Source organism: Salminus brasiliensis, chromosome 1 (assembly GCF_030463535.1).
Source record: "Salminus brasiliensis chromosome 1, fSalBra1.hap2, whole genome shotgun sequence".
Taxonomy (NCBI): domain Eukaryota; kingdom Metazoa; phylum Chordata; class Actinopteri; order Characiformes; family Bryconidae; genus Salminus; species Salminus brasiliensis.
The window spans coordinates 28643340-28666864 of NC_132878.1; the positions used below are offsets into that span (position 1 = coordinate 28643340).

Consider the following 23525-nt stretch of genomic DNA (forward strand, 5'->3'; position numbering starts at 1 on the left):
GTTCAAAGGTGGTGGTTTTTCAGCCTTCCTTACCTTGGCCATGTCCCTGAGTATTGCACACCTTGTGCTTTTTGATACTCCAGTAACGTTGCAGCTCTAAAATATGGCAAAACTGGTGGCAAATGGCATCTTGGCAGCTTCACGCTTGATTTTCCTCAATTCCTGGGCAGTTATTTTGCGCCTTTTTTTCCAACACATTTCTTGCGACCCTGTTGGCTATTTGCCATGAAGCGCTTGATTGTTCGGTGATCACGCTTCAAAAGTTTCAAGACTGCTGCATCCCTCTGCAAGACATCTCACAATTTTTGACTTTTCAGAGTCCGTCAAATCTCTCTTCTGACCCATTTTGCCAAATGAAAGGAAGTTGCCTAATAATTAAGCACACCTTATATAGGGTGTTGATGTCATTAGACCACACCCCTTCTCATTACAGAGATGCACATCACCTGATTTACTTGATTGGTAGTTGGCTTTCAAGCCTATAGAGCATGGAGTAGGACAACATGTATAAAAAGGATGATGTGATCAAAATACTAATTTGCCTAATAATTCTGCACACAGTGTAGTGGAAACTGAGTACTTTATAATATGTAAAATTATAGTTGATACTGACAAATTCATAGTGGATACTGAATCATCCATAGTGGATACCAAATAATTCATAGTGGACACTGATAAATTCATAGTGGATACTGAATTAATCAAAGTATCTACTAAATTATACATTGGACAATGAATAAATCTTACTCAATACACAATTATTCATTATAGTTACTGAATATTTTGGCATAATTTCCACATAATCCACAGTGGACACTGAATACTTCACAGTAGTTACTGAATAATTAAGTGGACACTAAACTTTATTATAGACATTAAACAGTTCATCTAAATCTTTTATAACCTTTATGGAATACATGAGAGTTATAATAAGAGAGAATAATAAACTAAAGTTATGTTAATGAGCTAATCTTATTGTCTTTACTGTCTTGTATTGTTTATATGTATTTATAATTCTGGATTTTTATATCTATTAATACTTCTCTTGTACCTAATTATAACTTTTGTACTTGTGATATGAAGATTTCTTGTTGAGTGTAAAGCCACCTCGAGTAAACTTCAGATTGAAAAATGTACGACACAAACAGAACGAAGTTTGCTTGCTTTGACTGTGTACCTCTCTAACTCCACAGCAGGCAAACACTCCAGGGACTCAAGCTCATTTTCAGTCTAACCTTTATTAACAAAACGTAATAAAACTAAAATGACTACAGGCATTCATGCAGGGAGTCTGCATTTCTTTTCTTACACAGGTGAGAGATAAGACCAGAAGAAAATGTGAGAAGAAAGAGGAGAAGAAAGACAAGAGGAAGAGGGGGCATGAGAACCTACCATTAACCTCACATGCAATCTTAATCAGAATTAATCAGCAGTGTTTATAAAATGACCTAAACAAATATATTTGAACAGATTCATCTCCCAGTGATTTATAAAACTAGAGATCCACTTTCTCTTTTCTCTTTAACATTTATACAGTATTTAACTTTTATTTTAAAGAACACAATCACAGTTTCTTTTTTTTAAAGTCATTCAACTAAAATAATAAACTATAAAACCTGTGATTTTAACTCGTAAATCTTTTTTCAGCAGGTCATTGTGATCTAAAGGGCAAAAGCACAGAGAGAGAGAGAGAGAGAGAAGCAGAAAGTCTGCATTCAGAAGCATTTCAACACTGAGCTCCTTTAGCGACCACACTCTGTTAGTGCCTGTTCTGTTTTTATATGAAGCTTTAATGAGCGTTAAAAAATGGCCAAGACCAGAAAAAAAGGAAAGGATAGAGAGAGGGTAAAGATTTCGGTCAGTTCAAAAGGTGGCCAGGCTGATGGAATGATCTGAACTGCTATGGATTGAACATGGCGCAAAAGTCTCTGGAATGGAGTTGAATCACTCTGAAATGGTGCTAATCTAATATGGAATAGGACGGAGGTGCTCTTGAATTGGGCTGAGCTGAACAGTTCTGGAATGGAGCCAAACTGTGGAGTGGACCGCTGGACCACAGCTAAACTACTCTAACATAGAGCTGAACTGGCCAGGATTGGGCCTGAACTGCTCTACACAGAAGATTAAGGGCACTATTTTAGCAATCTTTTGACGAGCTGGCAACAGTGCACCGCACAGCTTGATTTGGGGTGTGTCAGTGTATCTTTGCTATCATAACGAGCAGGAAAAGTATGCCTTGTGCATCTCGAAACGTGCAAAAGGCATGTACTAAGTTTCTTAATTATTCATGGGTGTGTTTTGGGCATAACGTGTAATAAACCAATCAGCATGTCACTTGATATTCCTTTAAGAGCCAGGTTTGTTATTTCAATGGTGTAAAGTGGGGGTGTACGCACGCTGGGCACGCGCCTGTGTTGACAATTCACTGCCAAGATAGCAATGAACGTCTGACTGTTGACGTCTGCCTAGGTTGTTTTCAGTCAGTGGCACACCTGTGTTTTCCATTGGCAATACAGCGATACTCCAGAAATTTACCTGAACACACCTTTTTTTCACAAGCACCGTTGCTATTTAAACAACACAGGTGGAAGGTGTGAAAATGGACTGTTGGCGGGGTGTAAGATAGCAATGAGCATCGTGACGCGCCTTGCGCAGGGTGTAAGACCGGGCCCTAACTGTTCTGCAGTGCCTCAATGGAGTGGAGCTGAACTGCTATAGGATGGAAATGAACCACTGCGGAACAGATGTGAACGTTTTCTGGAAAGGAGCAGTATCACTCTAAAATTAAGATGCTCTGGAATTGGGCCAAACTACTCTGAAACTGTGATGCTGTCCTTGGATCTGAACTGCTCTAGAGTGGCTTGCTGGGGTATAGCTCAACTATCGTAGGACATGTCTAATCTACTGGAATGGAGTCAAAGTGAGCGGACATCTTCCAGCTGCACGTCTCTTAGCAGCAGAGGTTGTAACCTTGGTCAGTGTGGAGTCACTCCTGCTGTGAACATGCAGCAAGCAGCCAGGAGAGCACCTTAACATCCCTTGTGGTGTGGGTTGCTATGGAGACCAGCGTATGCCTGTCAGTCCTATTGTACTGAGAGCGCCGGCAGGGAAGCACTGTGATCTGAGCATGCTCAGGGCAGACTGGATAGAGAAGCAGCGGAGCTTAAGTGCTTGGACACTGAAACGGCTCTCAGCTCAGTTGGACTCATTGGACTCTCACAGCAGGCGCATCGTTTGGTGGCATGTGGGTATTTGTTTGTTCGCTTGCATGTCCAGGCGAGCTGGAGGGATGTACTTCTGTAAGGCACTGCGAGACGACAGGTCATGGAATCCGAGAGTGCAGTCGCTATGGTTACAGCAAAATCAGGAGGAAGGGGAATAGAGCTGGGATGTCTGTTGAGGAGAGTGGTGGGATGGCCCACTCTGTATCTGGTTCAAATTCAAAGTCTCTGAGAATCTGGTCCCCCCCCTGTGCATCTGTGACATCTATAGGTGGGGACGAGCGTCCATCTGGGAACATAAAAAGATCTGTCTCAGTGCTGCTGTAGGAACATCTGCTAACAACACATTTATTTCTGTGAAAAAAACAACAACAAAAAAAACAGGCTGACTGACATCAGCATGGAGCTATGAACAACAAATGAACTCTTCAGTGACAGAGGCTGTGTTGATCCAGCACCATCTGTCAGTGTGTAGCAGTGTGAAATCTACAGCTGTTAATGGAACAGTTTGGCAAAAAAACAAATGAATATGATTGATTACTGACCTGAGGTGCAGTCAATCAGCCAAGCCATGTTTAGCATCGAAACTGTGCCTCTTTAGTTTTTACAACGAGAGATGCTTGGCTAATGTTGGACTGGGATTGTCACTAATCTCATTTCTCATCTCTCTCTCTCATCATTTCTTTGACTTCTAAATAGGTGAATGCTCAAATATTAATGGAGTTTTGACTTTAGTGCTTTAAAGTCTAAAGTAAGTCATACCGTGTTCCAAACGACATCAATTCACCAAACAAAATAAGACCTGAATGTATATCCAGAGACCTTTTGGGCATGTATTTACAGAGATGAGATTGGTGACAGTCCAGTGTTTGTTAGCAGCAATAGCCTAGCATCTCCTGTTGTAAACTTAAATGAAACACTGGTAAAGAAGCAGTTTGGCGAAGTACACACTGGAGGTTGTGTAATTTTTTTTTTTCACCATGTTGTAAGCACCGTGAAATAAATTCCCTGCTCCCAATTAAACAAGCAAACTGTGATATCAGGTAACATCTGTAGCCTATGTAAGGATCAACACAGTCAGTTCTGCCAGCATTTATTGAGGCCATAAGCTACAGATCAGGCAGAACCAAGGAAAGCAGACAGGAAAGGAAGTCTGCTGTATTTGGACGTAGCCACGAGCAGAGAGCTTGGCCTGGCCGATTAGGAGAGCAAAGTTTATAAGCTCTTTCTTGCAGTTCTTATGTTTGAGTAGTTAGTTGCTTGAAGACGCTTAAGGGCTTAGCATACTTCCTGCGAAGTGAAAATTGTGAGCATTGCACAAAGTACCTTCGCTAGTTTACAAGCTCACATACTTTCTGCAATCACAGGCTTTATCGCGCCATGTATGCGTCTGTGAAGTTACGCATGACGTCTGCAGTCATTTGCTTTCCCTGCAATTGCGTCACACTGTTTGCCGCAGTCGAACGCTAGGAGTATGCTGAGGCCTTTATTTGTTGCTGGCCATCATCTGGGCTGTCATGCCAACATCTGTGATTGCTTGAAAGAGTTATTGTTGCCTGCGGCAGTTCACAACAACAAAACATGGGGAGAATAAACTGATTTTGGTGAGCAAGACCTTATCAGCTCTATGTGTGTTCCAATTTATTTAATACTGTCTGAATAAACCACACGAGTAAATCACACAAATAAATTGCATTGGGTGTGTAACAGCTTTTAGTGTTGTTCCCGCTGCAAAAACACAACACAAAATTCCTAGAGAATTCCTAGGCCTTTTAACCTCCTTAAACATGTATATATTTTTTATCTAGTAAAATGGTTTGCTCTTTATATTTACACAAAGAATAATGATGGTTTAGAAGAATGTAAGAAACATCACCAGTCCAATGCATTCCTTTCTGAGGTTTCCATCTACTGTCACAATGTTAAACATAGTTGAGATCTTTAAAAATAGAACTTGCACTATAACTGCAATCCAGACTGAGAGGATCAACTCAGAGAGTTGTCAGAGAAATCAGAGAAATTTCAGGTCTATTAGTAAACTCACCAACAGCTGAATTTCTTTACAATCCATACACAACATTAGACTGAGACAATTTATCACTGAACCACTCGAAAATGCTACATGTGGATCAGTGGAGTGAAACAGTTTTGGATTAGGGCTCGGCTGCTCGGCTGAAATGGGACTGAGGCACTCTGGAATTGATCTGAACTGCTCTGGAATAGTACTGAACAAGTCTTAAATGGAGCTGATTAACTGTGTAGTGGACCCTTTGGAAAACAGCTGAATGAGCAAATCTGTGCTGAGGGTGCTACAGAATTATATTGGTTTTAGGTGTATCCGGCATTTACATGAACCAACCAATCCTGTTAATGCACACAGCTGTTCAGTCAGGCTATGATTTTGTATTACCTCAGGGTGGAAATGTTAGATTTCATATTAAATCATTAGATTCTATAAACTCATTCCTGAAACTTCATTACTGGTGATTCCCACAATACTCATCACAGGTTGTCTGGTCATCCCTGACTGTGCCACTGGCCTCTGTTTATCTAAGTGCTCACTGACCATATGCCACTTTACATCACAACAGCGCTTACTGTAAATATTATATTAATATAATATAATTAATATATTATTATTATATATTAATATATTTATATTAATCTATATATTAATATAAATTAATATAATAAAATATAAATATTGACTGATTGATTGATTGAATCATTTATTCATTAGCTAAAGCCTGATGTCATGACAACGGAAATGGAAAATCTACCTAGAAGGCCTACCTTCTTTTTCATAGGCTTACCCAAACACATATTTCTTCCCAGAGTCTATAGAATGATCTATCGAACTATAAAAATGACTAAATTCTACCTGAATTAAGGTACATTAAAGGTCAGACTTTTTCTTTTTCCTATAAATGTACCATTTCAGAGATACAACATTTTGTTCTGGCAGTGATAACTAATTATAATTATAATACCACACTGAGACAGCATGCTTCTGTACGCACTGCATGTGTTATATCTTGACGCTCTCTGTGCCGTAGACGTTGTATCCTTCTCTGTAGGTGGCGAAGCTCTGTGTGTTTGCTGGAGGAGCAGCTTTGAAGTTCTGAGCGTTTTTGGCCAGTTTGAGCCGTTTGGTCTCCTGCCGGGATTTGTAGCAGAACTCAACCAGCGCCACAGTCATGGCCAGCCCCAGACCGCCCACCAGGATGTAGAACACACCCGCCACATTACTGAGGCTCAACGCACTCGTCTTATCCTGCAGAGCACAGAGACACAGTCACACACATACATACACACATGATTCAGGAGAGACACTATTAGAGTACACACTCTACAGCAGAGTTTCTAGAGAAACACACACATGCACATGAGCAGGCACTCACACTCTGCACTCACGCTTGCGTGTACACGCATTACCATTACACACACTCAAAGGAACTGGAGAGATTGGGTTAGGGAGGAAGTGTGTGTTGGTGGTAAGGATAGGAAAACATTAGAGATGAAAGGTTAAACCAGAGATACTTAAAGTACAGTCCACCGAGTACTACAGTCTTTCCAGTGTGCCCTTAACCATCATGGAGGTGTGATTACACGTCAGCCAATGACTGAAATTAATGTACAATGTAGGGTTCGATTTAGATTGTAGGGTCTAATTTGGAATGTGGGGTATGACTTAGATTGTGGGGCCTGTGTTATAGTGCAGGGTTTGACGTAGATCGGGGGACAGATTTAGATGGTAGGGCCTGTGTTATAGTATAGGGTTTGACTTAGATTGCAGGGTTTGATTTAGACAATATAGTCTAAACTCCAGGTTTTGAATTAGACTAAGACTATAGGGTCTTATGTAGACAGTAATGTGGGGTTTTACTATGATTGGAGGCTAATTTAGACTAAGGGGCCTGGTTTTGGATTGTAAGATCTATATTTAGACTATATGGTTTAATTTCACCATAATACCTGATTTAGACTAAAAGGCATGACTTGGACTGTAGGGTTTCTTTAGACCATAGGGTCTAAAAAAGACAGTAAGGTCTGATTTAGACAGCAGGATATGATTAAGAATGCAGAGTTGATTTAGACTGCAGGGTATGATATAGACTGTAGGGCATGATTTGGACTGCATGCCTGTTCAGACTGTTGGGCCTGATCTGGACTGCATGCCTGTTTAGACTGTAGGGCCTGATTTAGACTGTTGGACCTGATTTGGACTGCATGCCTGTTTAGACTGTAGGGCCTGATTTAGACTATTGGGGCTGATTTGGACTGCATGTCTGTTCAGACTGTAGGGCCTGATTTGGACTGCATGCCTGTTCTGGCTGTTGGGCCTGATTTAGACTATTGGGGCTAATTTGGACTGCATGCCTGATCAGACTGTAGGGCCTGATATAGACTGTTGGGCCTGATTTGGACTGCATGCCAGTTCATACTGTAGGGCCTTATTTAGACTGTTGGGCCTGATTTGGACTGCATGCCAGTTCATACTGTAGGGCCTGATATAGACTGTTGGGCCTGATTTGGACTGCATGCCAGTTCATACTGTAGGGCCTGATTTAGACTGTTGGGCCTGATTTGGACTGCATGCCTGTTCAGACTGTAGGGCCTGATTTAGACTGTTGGGCCTGATTTGGACTGCATGCCTGTTCAGAGTGTAGGGCATGATTTAGACTGTAGGGCCTGATTTGGACTGTAGGGCCTGATTTGGACTGTAGGGCCTGCAGAAATTGATTTAGACTGCAGGGCTTGATTCAGACTGATTTGAAATGAATGGCCTATTTCTGAAGCCCTAATTAGTAGTGGAGTTCAAGTATCTCTGGATTAACTGCTCAGGTTGGCTTTGAGAGGTGGAGCTACATCATATCTTCTCTCTTTTATCCTCCAAACACTCCACTGGCCAGAGGGACAGAAAAGTACTGAGGATCACACACACACACACACACACACACACACACACAATCACATACACCATTATAACCATGCACGCTCACACACACACATACACACCACTGCAGAGCCAACACTGAGCCATTAGAAGTGAACACAAATCAGCAGAGCAGAAAAATGAACTGGTATTAATATGGTAAAGCTATCCAGTAAAGTCCTCGTTCTTTGGTTTCTCCGGGTGGCCGTGTGGAAGAGGAGGGTGAGGAAGGGTTAAAATGTTATTATGGCGATTCCCCTCTCTGAACTACTTCTGCAAACTTCACAGCTCTCAAAACTCACTGAAGGACACCGGCATGCTCGGCTGGCCCGTGGAGCAGCGTCACATATCAAACACAGACAAGCCTCAACAACTCACGCACACAAACTCACACACTCTCCCACACCGTTCTGCTGCCGCAGCTACCTGCCCCGCACACACAAGCGCGCTCGGTCGGCGTGAGACCATTCACATTTTAACCCTATGAGAGCGGTTGCCGTGGCAACAGAGGCAGCAACAGCGCGGCTCTGTTGCTGAGGCTGTGCTGTGTGTCTGTAGTTGTGGTTGCCATGGTTATGGGCAGGGAAGCTGCCATGGTTACTTGGCTTGGTGTGTGTTCGCAGCTCAGAAGGTTAAATAACTGGTTTGTCGTGATCCGTTAATGTTGCGTCGTCCAAGGCACCGTCCTCTCCGCTGCGCTGTCTCTCGTTTTCAACATCGCCACGGCAACACTCTCCTGCACAAGTGATTCATGGTGAGGTTGGGGAAGAGGCGGAGTCGCAGGAGGAATTGGCCCTTTGCGCCGCACAACGTTAATGGACGCGACACACGCAGTTGCACACATGCAAATCTGACGCACGCCAACAAAAACGTGTTTCGGCGCGAGGGCGGCCAGTGCAGCAGCAGAAGGGCCAGATCTAAAGGAGTATCTCTATAGGAGTAAAAATGAGCCTTTAATGCAGCTTTACAGCACTTATATAGTGTCAAAATACTTATACTCTAGTAAAAACTTCAACACATTTTTAGTGTAAATTAATAGTCTAAATAATTTACTACACACAAAATTACTTATACTCTAAACACTCTCTTAATGCTGTGATCACTTAAATGCACTACTGAAATGAGAACTTGCTTAAATATAACACACTATATATTATAAGGTACTCAACCACTAGCTATACTTATGCAGTACTTATATTAGCTACTAACATACGTACACTGATCAGCCATAACATTAAAATCACAGACACTGATCATCTAGTTATAATGTCACATGTCTAGGGTGGGATATAATAGGCAGCGAGTGAACAATCTCTTCTTAAAGGTGATGTGTTAAAAGCAGGAAGAATAGGCAAGCATAAGAATCTGAGACCAAATTATGATGATGGCTAGACGACTGGGTCAAAACCTCTCCAAAACATCAGGCAGATCATGTGGGATGTTCCAGGTATGCAGTGGTCAGCACCTACCAAAAATACTCTCACTGAAAGACAACGGGTGACAGGATCATAGACACAGAGGCCCGTGATTGATGTGATCCACGGAAAGGATCTGCTGCATCGTCTTATGTCAGATACCACAGGACACCTTCAGACGTCTTGTGGAGGCTATGTCCATGTTTTGGCAGCACCAGGGGGGATCTACACAATAGTAGGCATTAGGTTTTAATGTTATGGCTGGTTGGCGTATGTATTAGTTAGAACTTATCATGCGCTACTTGCTCTAACTGTGCGTGCAGGTGGTGTAATGATGAAGCAGTTTTGCTCACATTAAGGTTTACGAATAGGAAATCGTAAAGACCAGTACTGTAGGAGGCGCTGTGCACTTCTCCAGTACTCATGTCTTAGCAATGAGCAATGAGGCCAAATTCACTGCAGTGGCAAAGAGTGGCTAGAATGCACTGTCAGGCTGATGCTCTAAGCGTAAGTGTTTTTGGGATGTGTGTCGCTATGGAAACTGACCTTACTTCCCGAATCCTTGGTCCCACATTCCCCTTTATCGTACCACCACTTGTTTTTCAGCTTGTCTAAGATGCCTTGTTCACTGAGTTTCAATACTGCAAGGTTTACAGGAGTTCTTCACGAGGGAAATAACATAAATAACATCGCAGCATTATGTTATTTTATGTTATTAATACTTAACATCTACTTTTCTTTTTTTTTTCTTTCTTTCAGATCTCTACAACCAAAGCGATACTGTAGGATCACCAGGTCTGGATAAACATTTTACAGTTTACAGCGAGAGCGATAGAGTGACAAGAAAACAGAGAAAGAGAGAGTGAGAGAGAGAGAAAGAGAGGAAGGGAAAGGAACAGGCAAGCATGGCTAGCATTGGTGTTACCTTTTGACCTGGCAGTGCTACCTGACAGTACCAGGACCTACTGTAATCGCTTTGAGTAATCGGCACTCACTGTTCCAACACAGGCAGAGAGAGACTGGTCACACAGTAACCATGGTAACACAGCCAAAACAGAGCACACAGTAGAGAGCATTGGAGAAGGTAAGTAATGCTAGTCGTCGCTGCTGTGGTTGCTGTTGTCATTCTTAAAGCAATTAGTTTTGTTGTTGTTGTTGTTTTTTTTGTCTTTACAAAAGTGCAGCTTTTCTTGAGCCTGAATTAGGCAAGCTGGATCAGGCAGGATCCGGAACCCTTTCTTGACTAACAGACAGAAAATCAGCATTCAGAGAGGGCGAGGGCACAGGCCGAACAGTTTTACACGCCAAAACACCTCACACGCATGTGCACATTACGTTTTCAACCCACGCCATTAAAACCCAGGCTCGTCTTTTCCTCTACATCCACTCTGAAGTGCAAAGCTAAGCTGCTGATCTGTCAGGGTGCCCCGTCTGTGTTTGTTTCTTTGCCAATTCTTGCTTTTTAATTCCGAATCACATTCCTGTGAGGTGTTTTGATGTGTAAGATGTTAATTATGTCATCAACAGGGCTGCTGGGTAACTCAGTTTATTTCCTTTCTGTTGAATGACGACGGTTTGTAATTCGACACCAGCAAATATACGTCACTCGGCACTCACCAGGGTCCTGAGGCTAGCTAATGCTCTACAGTCTCAGATTTGAAGTGGACCTATGGCCTCTTAAACCTTTTACACTTGGTATTACGAAAGTCATCATGAAAAAATATGTACAAATAATCAGCTGAATAAAGTAATTAAGCACAGCTCACACAAAATGACTCAACTGACTTATCCACGCTCTGCCCAGAATCACGTGAATGCGTTTTGTTGTGGCTACCGTTTGTGAGAACATTATTAAAAATCCCATTTCACCTAAAGAGAAATTCTAGCACACAGCTCATTCTTCCTTGATTTTAAATGATATTGGCATATGGTAAGAACAACCAGGCCCTTAGGCCAGTCTTGCACATACTGTATCTGCATAGTCTGAGCGATGCAGCAGCGCAGATGCTACAGCTGGCACGATTTGGTCATTCACACTTACAGCATAAATGGTACAACCGGCTTTATATCCGAAACACCGGATATTCATTTCTAAATAGATAAGCATTCATAAAAGAGCTCTGTCTACCAGCAGCAGTTTTCTGACTACAAATTTGCTGTTCTAAACACCTATTTTCTGAGGTATCATACATCCAGGATTTTTTTTTATGGCTTTTAATGCTTCAAAATTTTTGCTGGTTGTAGTTTTTAATGAAGGTAGGCAAATCTTTCTTTCCGTTCAATTTCAACGGATAAATGGATTGTCGTTAGCCAGAAATGCTGTGAAAATCTGCTGTAATGTCTACCTCTGCTGGCCTCAGTGGGGATTGTACATGAATAGGCCATGTGCTCCAGTGTGCATTGGCTAGGCTCCACCCCTCACACCTGAGTGCACTCATCAGCCTCAGCTGTGGCTCATTCCAGGTCTCATTAGTCCGGAGCATTTTATAGTTCTTTGTCTTTTCTGGGTTTGACGTGTTGCGTTGTTATTTTGATTTGAGTATGGATTTACCTGTGATTTGCCTGCCTTGCCTGCTTTTTGACCTCTCCCTGCCCTGACGATGAGTTATAGAAAAGTCCTATTAAAGTCTCTCTGCATATGCAGCCTGCCTCCAACCATTCATTACACCTGCATTAGAAAAATAACACACTTATTCATCAAACTCATCAAATTAACAGAATATCCTGATCAGTAGATGAAACATTCATAATCCATAACTGATCCAACAATACTCTTTTGCAATGATATGACACCAGAAAAAGTCAGTTTGATGGAAACAAGCTGCTGAACATTATATATTATATTGTATAAAATGTAATTTGTGTAATTTGTGCAGAGATACAATGGACACACAGCTGTATTTAACTTCTATTTCATTTGATAACTATAATACTTCATAACTGAATTGCAGACCTAATTTACATGTTTTATATTGCTTGTTTCACATCTTATTTCATAGTCAAAATAGGCACTGTACCACACACTAAATGTAGGTATTGTGGTATAAACTGAGGTGTGTGTTACAGTCTCTCATTAGGTTGGATATTAATAACACTCTAAATGTAGGTATTGTGATATAAACTGAGGTGTGAGTCACAGTCTCTCATTAGGGTTGAATATTAATAACACTCTAAATGTAGGTATTGTGATATAAACTGAGGTGTGTGTTACAGTCTCTCATTAGGGTTGAATATTAATAACACTCTAAATGTAGGTATTGTGATATAAACTGAGGTGTGTGTTACAGTCTCTCATTAGGTTGAATATTAATAACACTTTAAATGTAGGTATTGTGATATAAACTGAGGTGTGTGTTACAGTCTCTCATTAGGGTTGAATATTAATAACACTCTAAATGTAGGTATTGTAATATAAACTGAGGTGTGTGTTACAGTCTCTCATTAGGTTGAATATTAATAACACTCTAAATGTAGGTATTGTGATATAAACTGAGGTGTGTTACAGTCTCTCATTAGGGTTGAATATTAATAACACTCTAAATGTAGGTATTGTGATATAAACTGAGGTGTGTGTTACAGTCTCTCATTAGGGTTGAATATTAATAACACTCTAAATGTAGGTATTGTGATGTAAACTTAGGGGCATGTTACAGTCTCTCATTAGGTTGAATATTAATAACACTCTAAATGTAGGTATTGTGATGTAAACTTAGGGGCGTGTTACAGTCTCTCATTAGGTTGAATATTAATAACACTCTAAATGTAGGTATTGTGATATAAACTGAGGTGTGTGTTACAGTTTCTCATTAGGGTTGAATATTAATAACACTCTAAATATAGGTATTGTGATATAAACGTAGGTGCGTGTTACAGTCTCTCATTAGGGTTGAATATTAATAACACTCTAAATGTAGGTATTGTGATATAAACTGAGGTGTTACAGTCTCTCATTAGGGTAAAATGGGATGTTTACCAACGTTCAGTGAAACTTGTCTAGTAATTCAGAATAATGGCATCAGTGGGAGGGAGATGGAGAAGGAATTTTGCTGAAATTTTCAACCCAGCCTTTATGCAGCTGAAGGAACTGACTCCAGGATATGCTGACTTCATTGTAATTTCACAGACTGAGTCTGACCTTCAAAATGTCATTAGTAGCAATGATGTTAGCAACAAGTTGAAAACTGTGACGCTACCGGTACATTTATGCATATGTGTTCTGATGCATTTTATGGAGAGTTATGCTCTCTGATCCACATTAAAAAGTACACAAAAAAAATATATTTGTCACAAGTGAAAGTACACAGTTTGGAAATGAATACCAATTCAACACCAAACCTTCTGCTGGAGATGAACACCAAACCTTCTACTGTGCACTAAACCTTGTACTGGGTACCATAACCAAACCCTTCACTGGGCACCAACACCAAACCTTCTACTAGCCACCAACACCAAACTCTCTAGTGAGCACCAACAGTGGATACTGGCAGCCAAATCTCTACTGGGAACCATAAGTTGATACCAACACCAAAACCATCATAGCTCCTATGAAAATCGTTACATGATACTCATGCACAAACCTTCTATGGTTAGCAACAGTGCATACCAACACCACCCACTAACCTCCAATGGTATACCAACAGTGGATAGCATTGCAACAAACATTAGCATCACAATGTCCACTGGAAACAATTAGTTTATACCAACAGCTATATACGTTATATACAAACATCTTACCAATAGTCAGTGGCAAGACTAATGCCTCCACTGGTTACCAATACTAACATATCTCAATTGGATCCCAACATTAGGCCCCACTAACAAACGTTTTATTGGGAAGCAAAACTTAAACCTCAATTGGATCCCAAAACAAGGATCTTACACTTTTAACAGTACATAAAGGCAGTGAACACATGCATCCTGGTTAAATACCCTTGAAATAGTCAAATTGTCAAAAAAGAATTACAGGTGTGAAATGTGAATGACGCCAAGCCCGAACATTTCCTGCAGTAATGTAGCAGGAAATAATTGAGTTGCATTAATTGAGAACCAGTGGAAAAAAGGGCCAACATCGCTAAAGCCCAAAAAAGGGAATGAGAATTGTGAAAAGGAAAACGTACTGCTGAATAAAATTGCGGTGAGTTCTGGGATGCTGCATAAAGGCTTAGTTGAAAAGAGTTTATGAGAATTACACGTAGTGAGCTGCATCATAAAAAATCTGTACCACAGCGAACAATCATTTTTAAGAACACATTTCCAAAGAACTTACATTTTGATAATACAGTTAATGCTGTGAAACATTAGGTCAATGATTAGGTCAAAAATGAGGCTAAACGTAGCAATGTAATAAACACATACAGGTTAGGTAAAATGCGAAATGTTAATTGAACGTCTTACCCCACATGATTCCTCAGCACTTTTTCACCTGAAAAATCCACACTGTCCTTTCAAATCAAACATACCCGCTCTGAAGAAATATTTACATATCTACATGGAATTAAATTAAATACATACATTTCTAGCTAGACCAGGCCATAGGTCATCTAAACACTGAACTACCACTAAACCAGTCTAGATTAAACCAGTGTTTATTCAGTCATAATAAATGTTTTATTTGAATAAAAATGAATGCTGAATAAACATTTCATAGTCATGCAGAGCTGAAACTCTCTGCTTTCTCTGCAATTCTGGTTCACGCTGTACACAACATGTGCAGTATATTTGCTGTGAAGAGTTGAATTACTCCCATCATGCATTGCAGGGCTACAGGCAGGTGAATAAATGAGAAACATGCAGTCCTGATGTCATAACGGACTAGACACCCTCTACCCAGCATGCTCGGCACAGCTCCACACAGATCAAGCCATTTGGCACTTGTTGCTGAAACGTCATAGAATCTGGAAGCCAATCAGAGAAGAGGAGGACCTGCTAGAGCCAATCAGAATCTGAAGGTAGGCTGCTTTACTGTGTGGGAGTGACCAAGCACTGGGTGACTAAAACGCAAGCACAGGAGCTAGAGAGTGTGTTTGTATGTGTGTGTGTGTGTGTGTGTGTAAATGCTTTTTTCTTGGAATATAAGTGTTGTGTAGTTTGCTGTATGTCGTAAAGGGGCGGGTTCATTATTGCTTCTTCCAGGATGAGTGGCAAGTGAGCCTGCTGTGTGAGGGATTGTGGGAGTTGGAGTTTTTATTTTTCATTAGAATTCTCACGTTTGCCTGTGATGCTTAGTCCCCTCAAGACTTCGCTGTTCGCCTCGCTGTTCCTGACTCTTTACCTTCCACCTTGCATCCCAACGGTGGAGTTTGGCAGCTCTAGTGAGCTGAGTTGTTGAGATTTGATCAAAGAAATCACTAAAAAGTTTATGAAATGCATATGATCCGATTAAATATGGAAATCTACTTCTACATCCCTGTGACCAGCCTGTGACATATCCTGATTGCCATGGAGATGTGGAAAGCTACCAAAATGCACACGCCACCTTTCACAACTGCACAGCAACCCTAACTACCACCAAGCTACCAAGAAGTCTCACATCCAAATTATAACCACTATTTACATTCCTCCTCAAGCTATGACCAAAGTAGCTACATTACTAGCTGTACTTACACAGAGAAAGTGACAAAGCTAGAAAAACACTACCCAGGAATAAAACATCCAGAGGAAAATACTGCTAGACTAACCCAGCGTTTACAATAGGGGGCGACAGATTGCTAATATCACGCTAAATTTGTCTCATGTGGGCATTCAAGCCCACTCTTGTTGTCATACGAGTGTTGCGTGTGTGTCTAGACTCTGATTTGGAAATATCTGCTGTGTGTGTCACTGTTTATGTGAATGGCAGTGAGTTACAGTCCAAAACAGAATGTTGTACACATAAGATTGTTGGGGCAGTGGTGGTTCAGCGGTTGGAGCTCTGGGCTATTTATGACAAGGTTGTGGGTTTGATACCCTGGCTCGGCAAGCTGCCACTGTTGAGCCCTTGAGCAACGCCCTTCACCCTCCCTGCTCCGAAGCAATGGCTTCCCACTCACTGTCACTGTGTGTGTTTAATCACTAGTGTGTGTGTGTGTTCACTGCACTGATGGGTTAAAGGCAGAGGCCATTCATTCTATTTGTGTCCATTTGGTTGTCCAGTTTTTGTGGTACTTCCAGCTGGATAACTCATTCGGTCACAGCTTATTTTAAGGAGCGGTAAATACAACTGAAATTAAATTATAAGAGTGTTTTTTAAGGCTGCTCCCTGTTCGACCCACAAGGGGGCGCTAGAAATGTTGTTTTTTTAAGTGTTTCCTGTTTTCCAGCTTTCAAAAGCAGTAGAGCTGCTGTAGAGGTGAAGACAGTGAGAGAAAGTTGAAGCACCAGGTTTGCTAATAATATTAACTATCACATCAGGAGTGTGAAGTGAGAATACTTAGCGGTTCTCACTGCCTCGGTTTTAAGTGTTCTTACTTTCCTGTAGATTACAGGATCAGGATTAGTACAAAATCCTGTTCTATCAGTGCAGTGCTAATGGTGTCATCCATCAACTGTCCAGTTAAGTTGGCGATAGAATCAAAACGCTATGTCTGCGACTGGTTTGAGGAATTTGTTGCAGTCAGTCCAGACTGTCGCTTCAACGTATCATAATTTGACCTATTTCCATTTAACAGCTTGTAGCTACAAATCTGCTGCCCCAATTGGAAACTACTGGCTCTGGGTTGCTCTGTCGCCTGCTAATGTGAACGCAGGGTCTGAGAGAATATGCTAATCTTCTCTAAACCACATAAATCACAATCAAAACTTTATTTTTAAGCTTCAGAAATAGACTACCCTTGGAGTTTGCACATCCTTCTTTTGTCTCTTTCTTTAGTTTATCTCCCTTCCTTCCCCTCTCTCTCTCTCTGCTCTTTTCCCTCCGTTAGCCTGGTAAAGGGTTCAGTCTGATCGCAGTTTGCTCAATCAACACCCAAAAAATAAAACAATACAGCAGCGGCAGTGACTGGTCGTGACAGTCGTCATGGTAACAGGCTCAGGCTGTTAGCATTGAACCCTGTCAGGGCTGTGTTACTGTTGCTAGGGGTCATGGGTCACAGCCTTGCCGATTACTCGTTGCAGGTTTCTGTTTGTTTGTTTGTTTGTTTGCTTGTTGAGACTGAGGCTGACCTTGGAGTCGCCTCCCCCGCTGCCACACTCCCCTTTGTCGTACCACCATTTGTTTTTCAGCTTGTCCAAAAGGCCCTGTTCATTCAGCTTTAGCACAGCCAGGTTCACAGCACTTCTTGAAACGATAAAACATAACTCGTAAGAATTAAAGGATCAGGTCCGTGAGAAATCTAATACCGCAGTGGACTGATAATGATGGGTCCTTAGCAATTGATCCCTCGCATCCAGGCTCCACCCACAAGCGTGTCCTTCCTTAGCAACGTTTACAGATTACTGGTAAAAATAATCTCAAATAACCTTAAGAAGAGACTGAAGCACTGAAGCACTCTTTTTCCCTTCATTTTGCAGCTTGATTTTGCTGGTATGTTTCTACCATATTGTAGCTATATATGGTATGTTGCACTTTACACCTGCAGAAACTTATATGACATCCCATTCGAAATCCATAGGCATTAATATGAAGTTGGTCCCTCCCCCCCCTTTTGCAGCTCTATTAGCAGGTTTAAAGCAGCAACCCCGCTATGTAAATTTACGTGGTTGCTAAACACCAAGTCTCTCATTAGGGTTAAATATTAATAACACTCTAAATGTAGGTATTGTGATATAAACTGAGGTGTGTTACAGTCTCTCATTAGGGTTGAATATTAATAACACTCTAAATGTAAGTATTGTGATATAAACTGAGGTGTGTGTTACAGTCTCTCATTAGGGTTGAATATTAATAACACTCTAAATGTAGGTATTGTGATATAAACTGAGGTGTGTGTTACAGTCTCTCATTAGGGTTGAATATTAATAACACTCTAAATGTAAGTATTGTGATATAAACTGAGGTGTGTGTTACAGTCTCTCATTAGGGTTGAATATTAATAACACTCTAAATGTAGGTATTGTGATATAAACTGAGGTGTGAGTTACAGTCTCTCATTAGGGTTGAATATTAATAACACTCTAAATGTAGGTATTGTGATATAAACTGAGGTGTGTGTTACGGTCTCTCATTAGGGTTGAATATTAATAACACTCTAAATGTAGGTATTGTGATATAAACTGAGGTGTGAGTTACGGTCTCTCATTAGGGTTGAATATTAATAACACTCTAAATTTAGGTATTGTGATATAAACTGAGGTGTGTGTTACAGCCCTCATTAGGGTGGAATATTAATAACACTCTAAATGTAGGTATTGTGATATAAACTGAGGTGTGTGTTACAGTCTCTCATTAGGGTTGAATATTAATAACACTCTAAATGTAGGTATTGTGATATAAACTGAGGTGTGTGTTACAGTCTCTCATTTGGGTTGAATATTAATAACACTCTAAATGTAGGTATTGTGATATAAACTGAGGTGTGTGTTACGGTCTCTCATTAGGGTTGAATATTAATAGCACTCTAAATGTAGGTATTGTGATATAAACTGAGATGTGTGTTACAGTCTCTCATTAGGGTATTTTTAGCAGCGTTTTGTAAAGCCTGTCCAACCGAGTAACAGTCGCTGTGAAAGAGCACATCTGTGGACGGAGCCTGGAGTGAAGAAATTAGGCAGAAACAGAGCTATCAGTTACTTTGTTAAAGGGGAGAGTACAAGAAGGAGAAATTGGTTAATTGGTTAATTGAAGGAGTTGTTTGATTTGCCGGTTGTTTAACTGCGTTTGCTGGGTGCAGGCAGAAGCGTGTGTGAGCGTGAGAGGTGTGAAACACTGAGCAAAGACAGCGAGAGAGAGTGTGGGTGGGGTTAGCGTAGAAATGCAGAATGGAGGGATAGTCCGTCATCAGGAGGAGAAGAAAAAAAAAACTAAAGAGAGGCAAACAGCATGCAGACAGAGAGAGAGAGAGAGAGAGAGAGAGAGAGAGAGAGAGAGAGAGAGAGAGAGAGAGAGAGGAAGAGACAGAGGAAGAAAGAGAGAGAGAGAGAGAGAGAGAGAGAGAGAGAGAGAGAGAGAGAGAGAGAGAGAGAGAGAGAGCAGTCGCACAACAACGGGTAGCAAGAAACAACACGCCAGAATGCGACACACACATAAGCAGGCTGAAACACTTCAGAAATTCATCCAGCAGAAACGAACAAAGCACAGAGGGAGGAGGAGGAGAAGAAAAGAGGGAGAGAACGAAAAGCAAAAATGCACCACATATGGAAAACTGCAAAAATGAACACAATACGTTTCTTTCTGTTGAGAGAAACACATCAACAATGTTAACACAGAGCAGAGAAAACGTAAACAAATAAACAAATGAGTCTCAGTGCCTTTCAAACAGATGATTACAGACAAACAGAACACATGACACTGCATTACCTCTTCATGACCTCAGAGAGAGAGAGACAGAACAACACAGAGAAACATACACAAGAAGGACAAGAAAGACGAAGGAAGAGATGAACAGAGAAAGAAGGAAAAGAAAGTAAAAGATGTTTAAGAAGGACCAACGAGGATGAAGAAACAGAGACAGGAAAATTCAAAAAGAGGAGAAATATGAAAAGAAAAGAGGCAGGATTTTTGAAGGCAAAAGAAAAGAGAGGGTGGGAGAGTGAAAAGGTGGGAGATCAAATGGACAGACAGAGAAAAAAAAAGAGAGAACGTGTGTGGGGGTGCAAAGAGAAAGTAAAAGAGGAGGAAAAAAGAAAATGTGAGAAAGATATAGGAATTGAAAAGCAGAAGGAGAAAGGAAAAGAAAAGTGAAAAAGGAAGAAGAGAAAGAGAGAAAGAGAGAAAGACATACAGACAAGAGAAGAGAAGGACAGACAAATAGAGAGAGCAGGACAGGCAGAGAGAAAAACAGAGAGAGAGAGAGAGAGATGGTGGTATCAGGGGGGGTGGAATACTATAACAACATTACTGGATTGTTATATTATTCCACCCACCTTAATGCCGACCCCTTGGGCGTGGCCACTCCGTATCCTTTGGAGTCCAGGTTCCCTCCCACCTTCATGGTGTCGCACGGCTTCCTCTGCTCAATGTACTCGTTCATTGTTGACTCCAGAAGAAACGCAAACTTCCCCTTCGACTTCCGCACACGCGCCACTCCATCCGGTGTTGTCTTTGCAAACACAGACGGCTCGGCCGACTTCATATATGACCACATCTTCTCATAAACCGCAATCTTAGAACGCTGAGAAACAGAGTGAGAGAGAAAGAGAGAGAGAGAGAGAGAGAGATTTTTTTTCTTAACCTGAAAATAATCCCATCACAATCTAAAAAATAACCCAATCATAACCTGAAAACAATCCAGTAATAGAATGAAAATAACCTAGTCATAACCTAAAAATGTAACTGGGTTGTGTCATAACCTGAAAATAACCCAATCATTACATTAAAATAATCCAGTCATAACCTGAACATAAACACAGATAAAATGAAAATAAAAACACATAACTTTAATAAATTTAGTCATAACCTAACAATCCAGCCAAAATTTGATAATAATCCAATCATAATCTGACAATAATCCAGTCATAACCTGATAATAATCCAGTCATAGCTTGACGATAACCCCATGATAATCTGAAAACGACCCATCTGGGTGGACAAAAATCCAGTCCTGATAATGGTACAATCATAATCTGACAATAATCCAGTCATAACCTGAAAATAAACCCATAACCTGACAATAATCCAGTCATAACCTGAAAATAAACCCATAACCTGACAATAATCCAGTCTAAACCTGAAAATAAGATTGTGATATCATAAAAATAATCCAGTCATAGCCTGACAATAACCCCATCATAATCTAAAAACGACGCCTCTGGGTGGACAGTGTGTTTCTGCTGGAGAAATGTGACCTCGTCTCCTACAGAAATGCTGCTAACTGCCACCAAGTGGAAGTCAAGAGAAACCTCTCGAGAACACACACACACACACACACACATGCAGACATTAATAGGACAAACACACATACTCCTTAGATAAGTAGGACAAACTCACGACTCTGCTCACGCACGCACACACATACCATAGAGCTTAAGTAGGTTAGCATGACCTCCAAACAGCTGGTGTGTGAGGGTTTATTCTAAAAAAAACTAGGAGTGTGTGTGTTTGTCCTCTTTCATTTCGGAGGTGTGTGTGTGTGTGTGTGTGTGTGCACCTTTGGGAAGTTTTAAGGGACAGACTGAACTGCAGAATAAGCAGCTAGAGCAGATTCCAGCTGAGCCCAAAAACCTGAATATTAATTTCTCTAAATGCAAATAATGACAAATAGCTGTAGCTGGTCAGAGTGTAGAACAGCTGGTGAGAATTCCAGGATAGATCATCATTGGAGTTACAGTTTCATTAATTGGAGGTCATGATTTTACCCCCTATTTGACTCCTCTGACAATTTGTCACACTCAGAAGCGAATCATCGAAAGCAGTTGGCAGCATGAATGAAGCCCTTGAGTTCAAGTTCAAGAAGCTTCATTGTTGTTTCAACCCTACACAGATAAGCTAAATTACGTTCCTCCAGGAGCATGGTGTAACATATTGCAACACTACACAAGAATAACCAGCAAATCCTGAGCGAAAAAAACAATACAATAAAGACGATAAATAAACAGCACCCCCCACAGTACTGAATATGTGTGGTTAGGACAAAGCGTAGGAGATATGGAACATACTATGACATATAAGGTATCCCGTAGACAGCCAGAATGACTTTCAAGTAGTCAATAAAAGAGCTATGAGAACAAATATAATACAACTAGTAAAGACCTGTAGAGGGACAGGGCTTGTCCAGTGGATATGGATGAGCTTCACCAGCCTCACAATCACATCTACACATAAACAGAAATGTTAACTGCTATGTTCAGCATGACGTGTTCTATAATCCTTCAAAAAGTATACCTTTGGACAGCACCTTTAGCTGTAACTGTACAAGGTGCAGTGATGTTGACTGTGTTAGAATGGTGGCACTGCATCAGAAACGTATGTACGGCAATGACAGTGTTGAGCTGAGACTAATAGCTGGTCAGTTATGCTCTCACTAAGCGCTGATCTGGTTACCTCTGCTGATCTTGTCAGTCTACTCTAATTTCAAAGGGGACAAAAGGGATGGGATCCTAAAACTACTAGAACAGAAACTGTGGTCATATTGACCTGGTTAAGTTTAAGGTTGTTCAATGGCCAAGCACCCAAGTGCTTATTTATGCCATAACACAACAGATTAAAAATAAATACAGTATCACTTTACTTGGATGGTCCATTGTAGATGTTCATCTGACATTCAACTAACATTCAGCTGATAATGTATTTAAATGCAACTGAACTCTAAATGATGGTAAATGGTTGTCCACTGGCTTCCTGTAGCTGCCCGCATCAGATTTAAAACCCTGACGCTGGCATACAAAGCCAAGAACGGACCAGCCCCTCCGTATCTGATGGCAATGGTCAAAAGCCGATCCGCACCAAGAGCCCTTCGAGCTTCAAGTACGGCTCGGCTCGACCCGCCATCCCTCAAAATCTGAGGAAGACAAGCGTCCAGGCTTTTTTCTGTCCTGGCACCAAAGTGGTGGAACGAGCTTCCCCTGGGTGTCCGAACGGCCGAGTCGCTCGCTGTCTTCAAACGCAGACTTACCCACCTCTTCAGAGAGTACTTGGACGAATAGTTCTATGGTCGCCTTATTGTATTATGTTTAGTAATGTCTAAAGCTTAGAGGAATCTTTTGAATTATTAGTCTATTCTAACTAGCTAAGGCTTTTCTTGGGTAAATAGCAAAGCACTTTGTAAGTCGCTCTGGATAAGAGCGTCTGCTAAATGCCGTAAATGTAAATGTAAAATGTAATGGTTGTCTATTGAATTTAACCCTGCACCTAACCCTAACTTTAACCTTCCTCTAACATTT

General features: G+C 41.0%; 1 protein-coding gene across 3 annotated transcripts in view; it reads right to left on the reverse strand.

Moving 5' to 3' along the window:
* Positions 1–1270: 1270 nt before the first annotated feature.
* Positions 1271–23525, reverse strand: part of gria3a (glutamate receptor, ionotropic, AMPA 3a) — a 72794-nt gene continuing 50539 nt past the window's right edge. Inside the window, exons 13-16 of one of the 3 annotated variants that reach the window (XM_072676647.1) lie at positions 20571–20818; positions 17712–17826; positions 6242–6495; positions 1271–3510 (exon numbers count right to left, since the gene is read on the reverse strand). In XM_072676647.1, the coding sequence (XP_072532748.1) occupies positions 6250–6495; positions 17712–17826; positions 20571–20818 (609 nt within the window). In that variant the 3' untranslated portion in view covers positions 1271–3510; positions 6242–6249. Of the gene's footprint in view, positions 3511–6241; positions 6496–17711; positions 17827–20566; positions 20819–23525 lie in introns of those variants that run through there. The other 2 variants (XM_072676649.1, XM_072676648.1) reach the window with 2 other exon arrangements.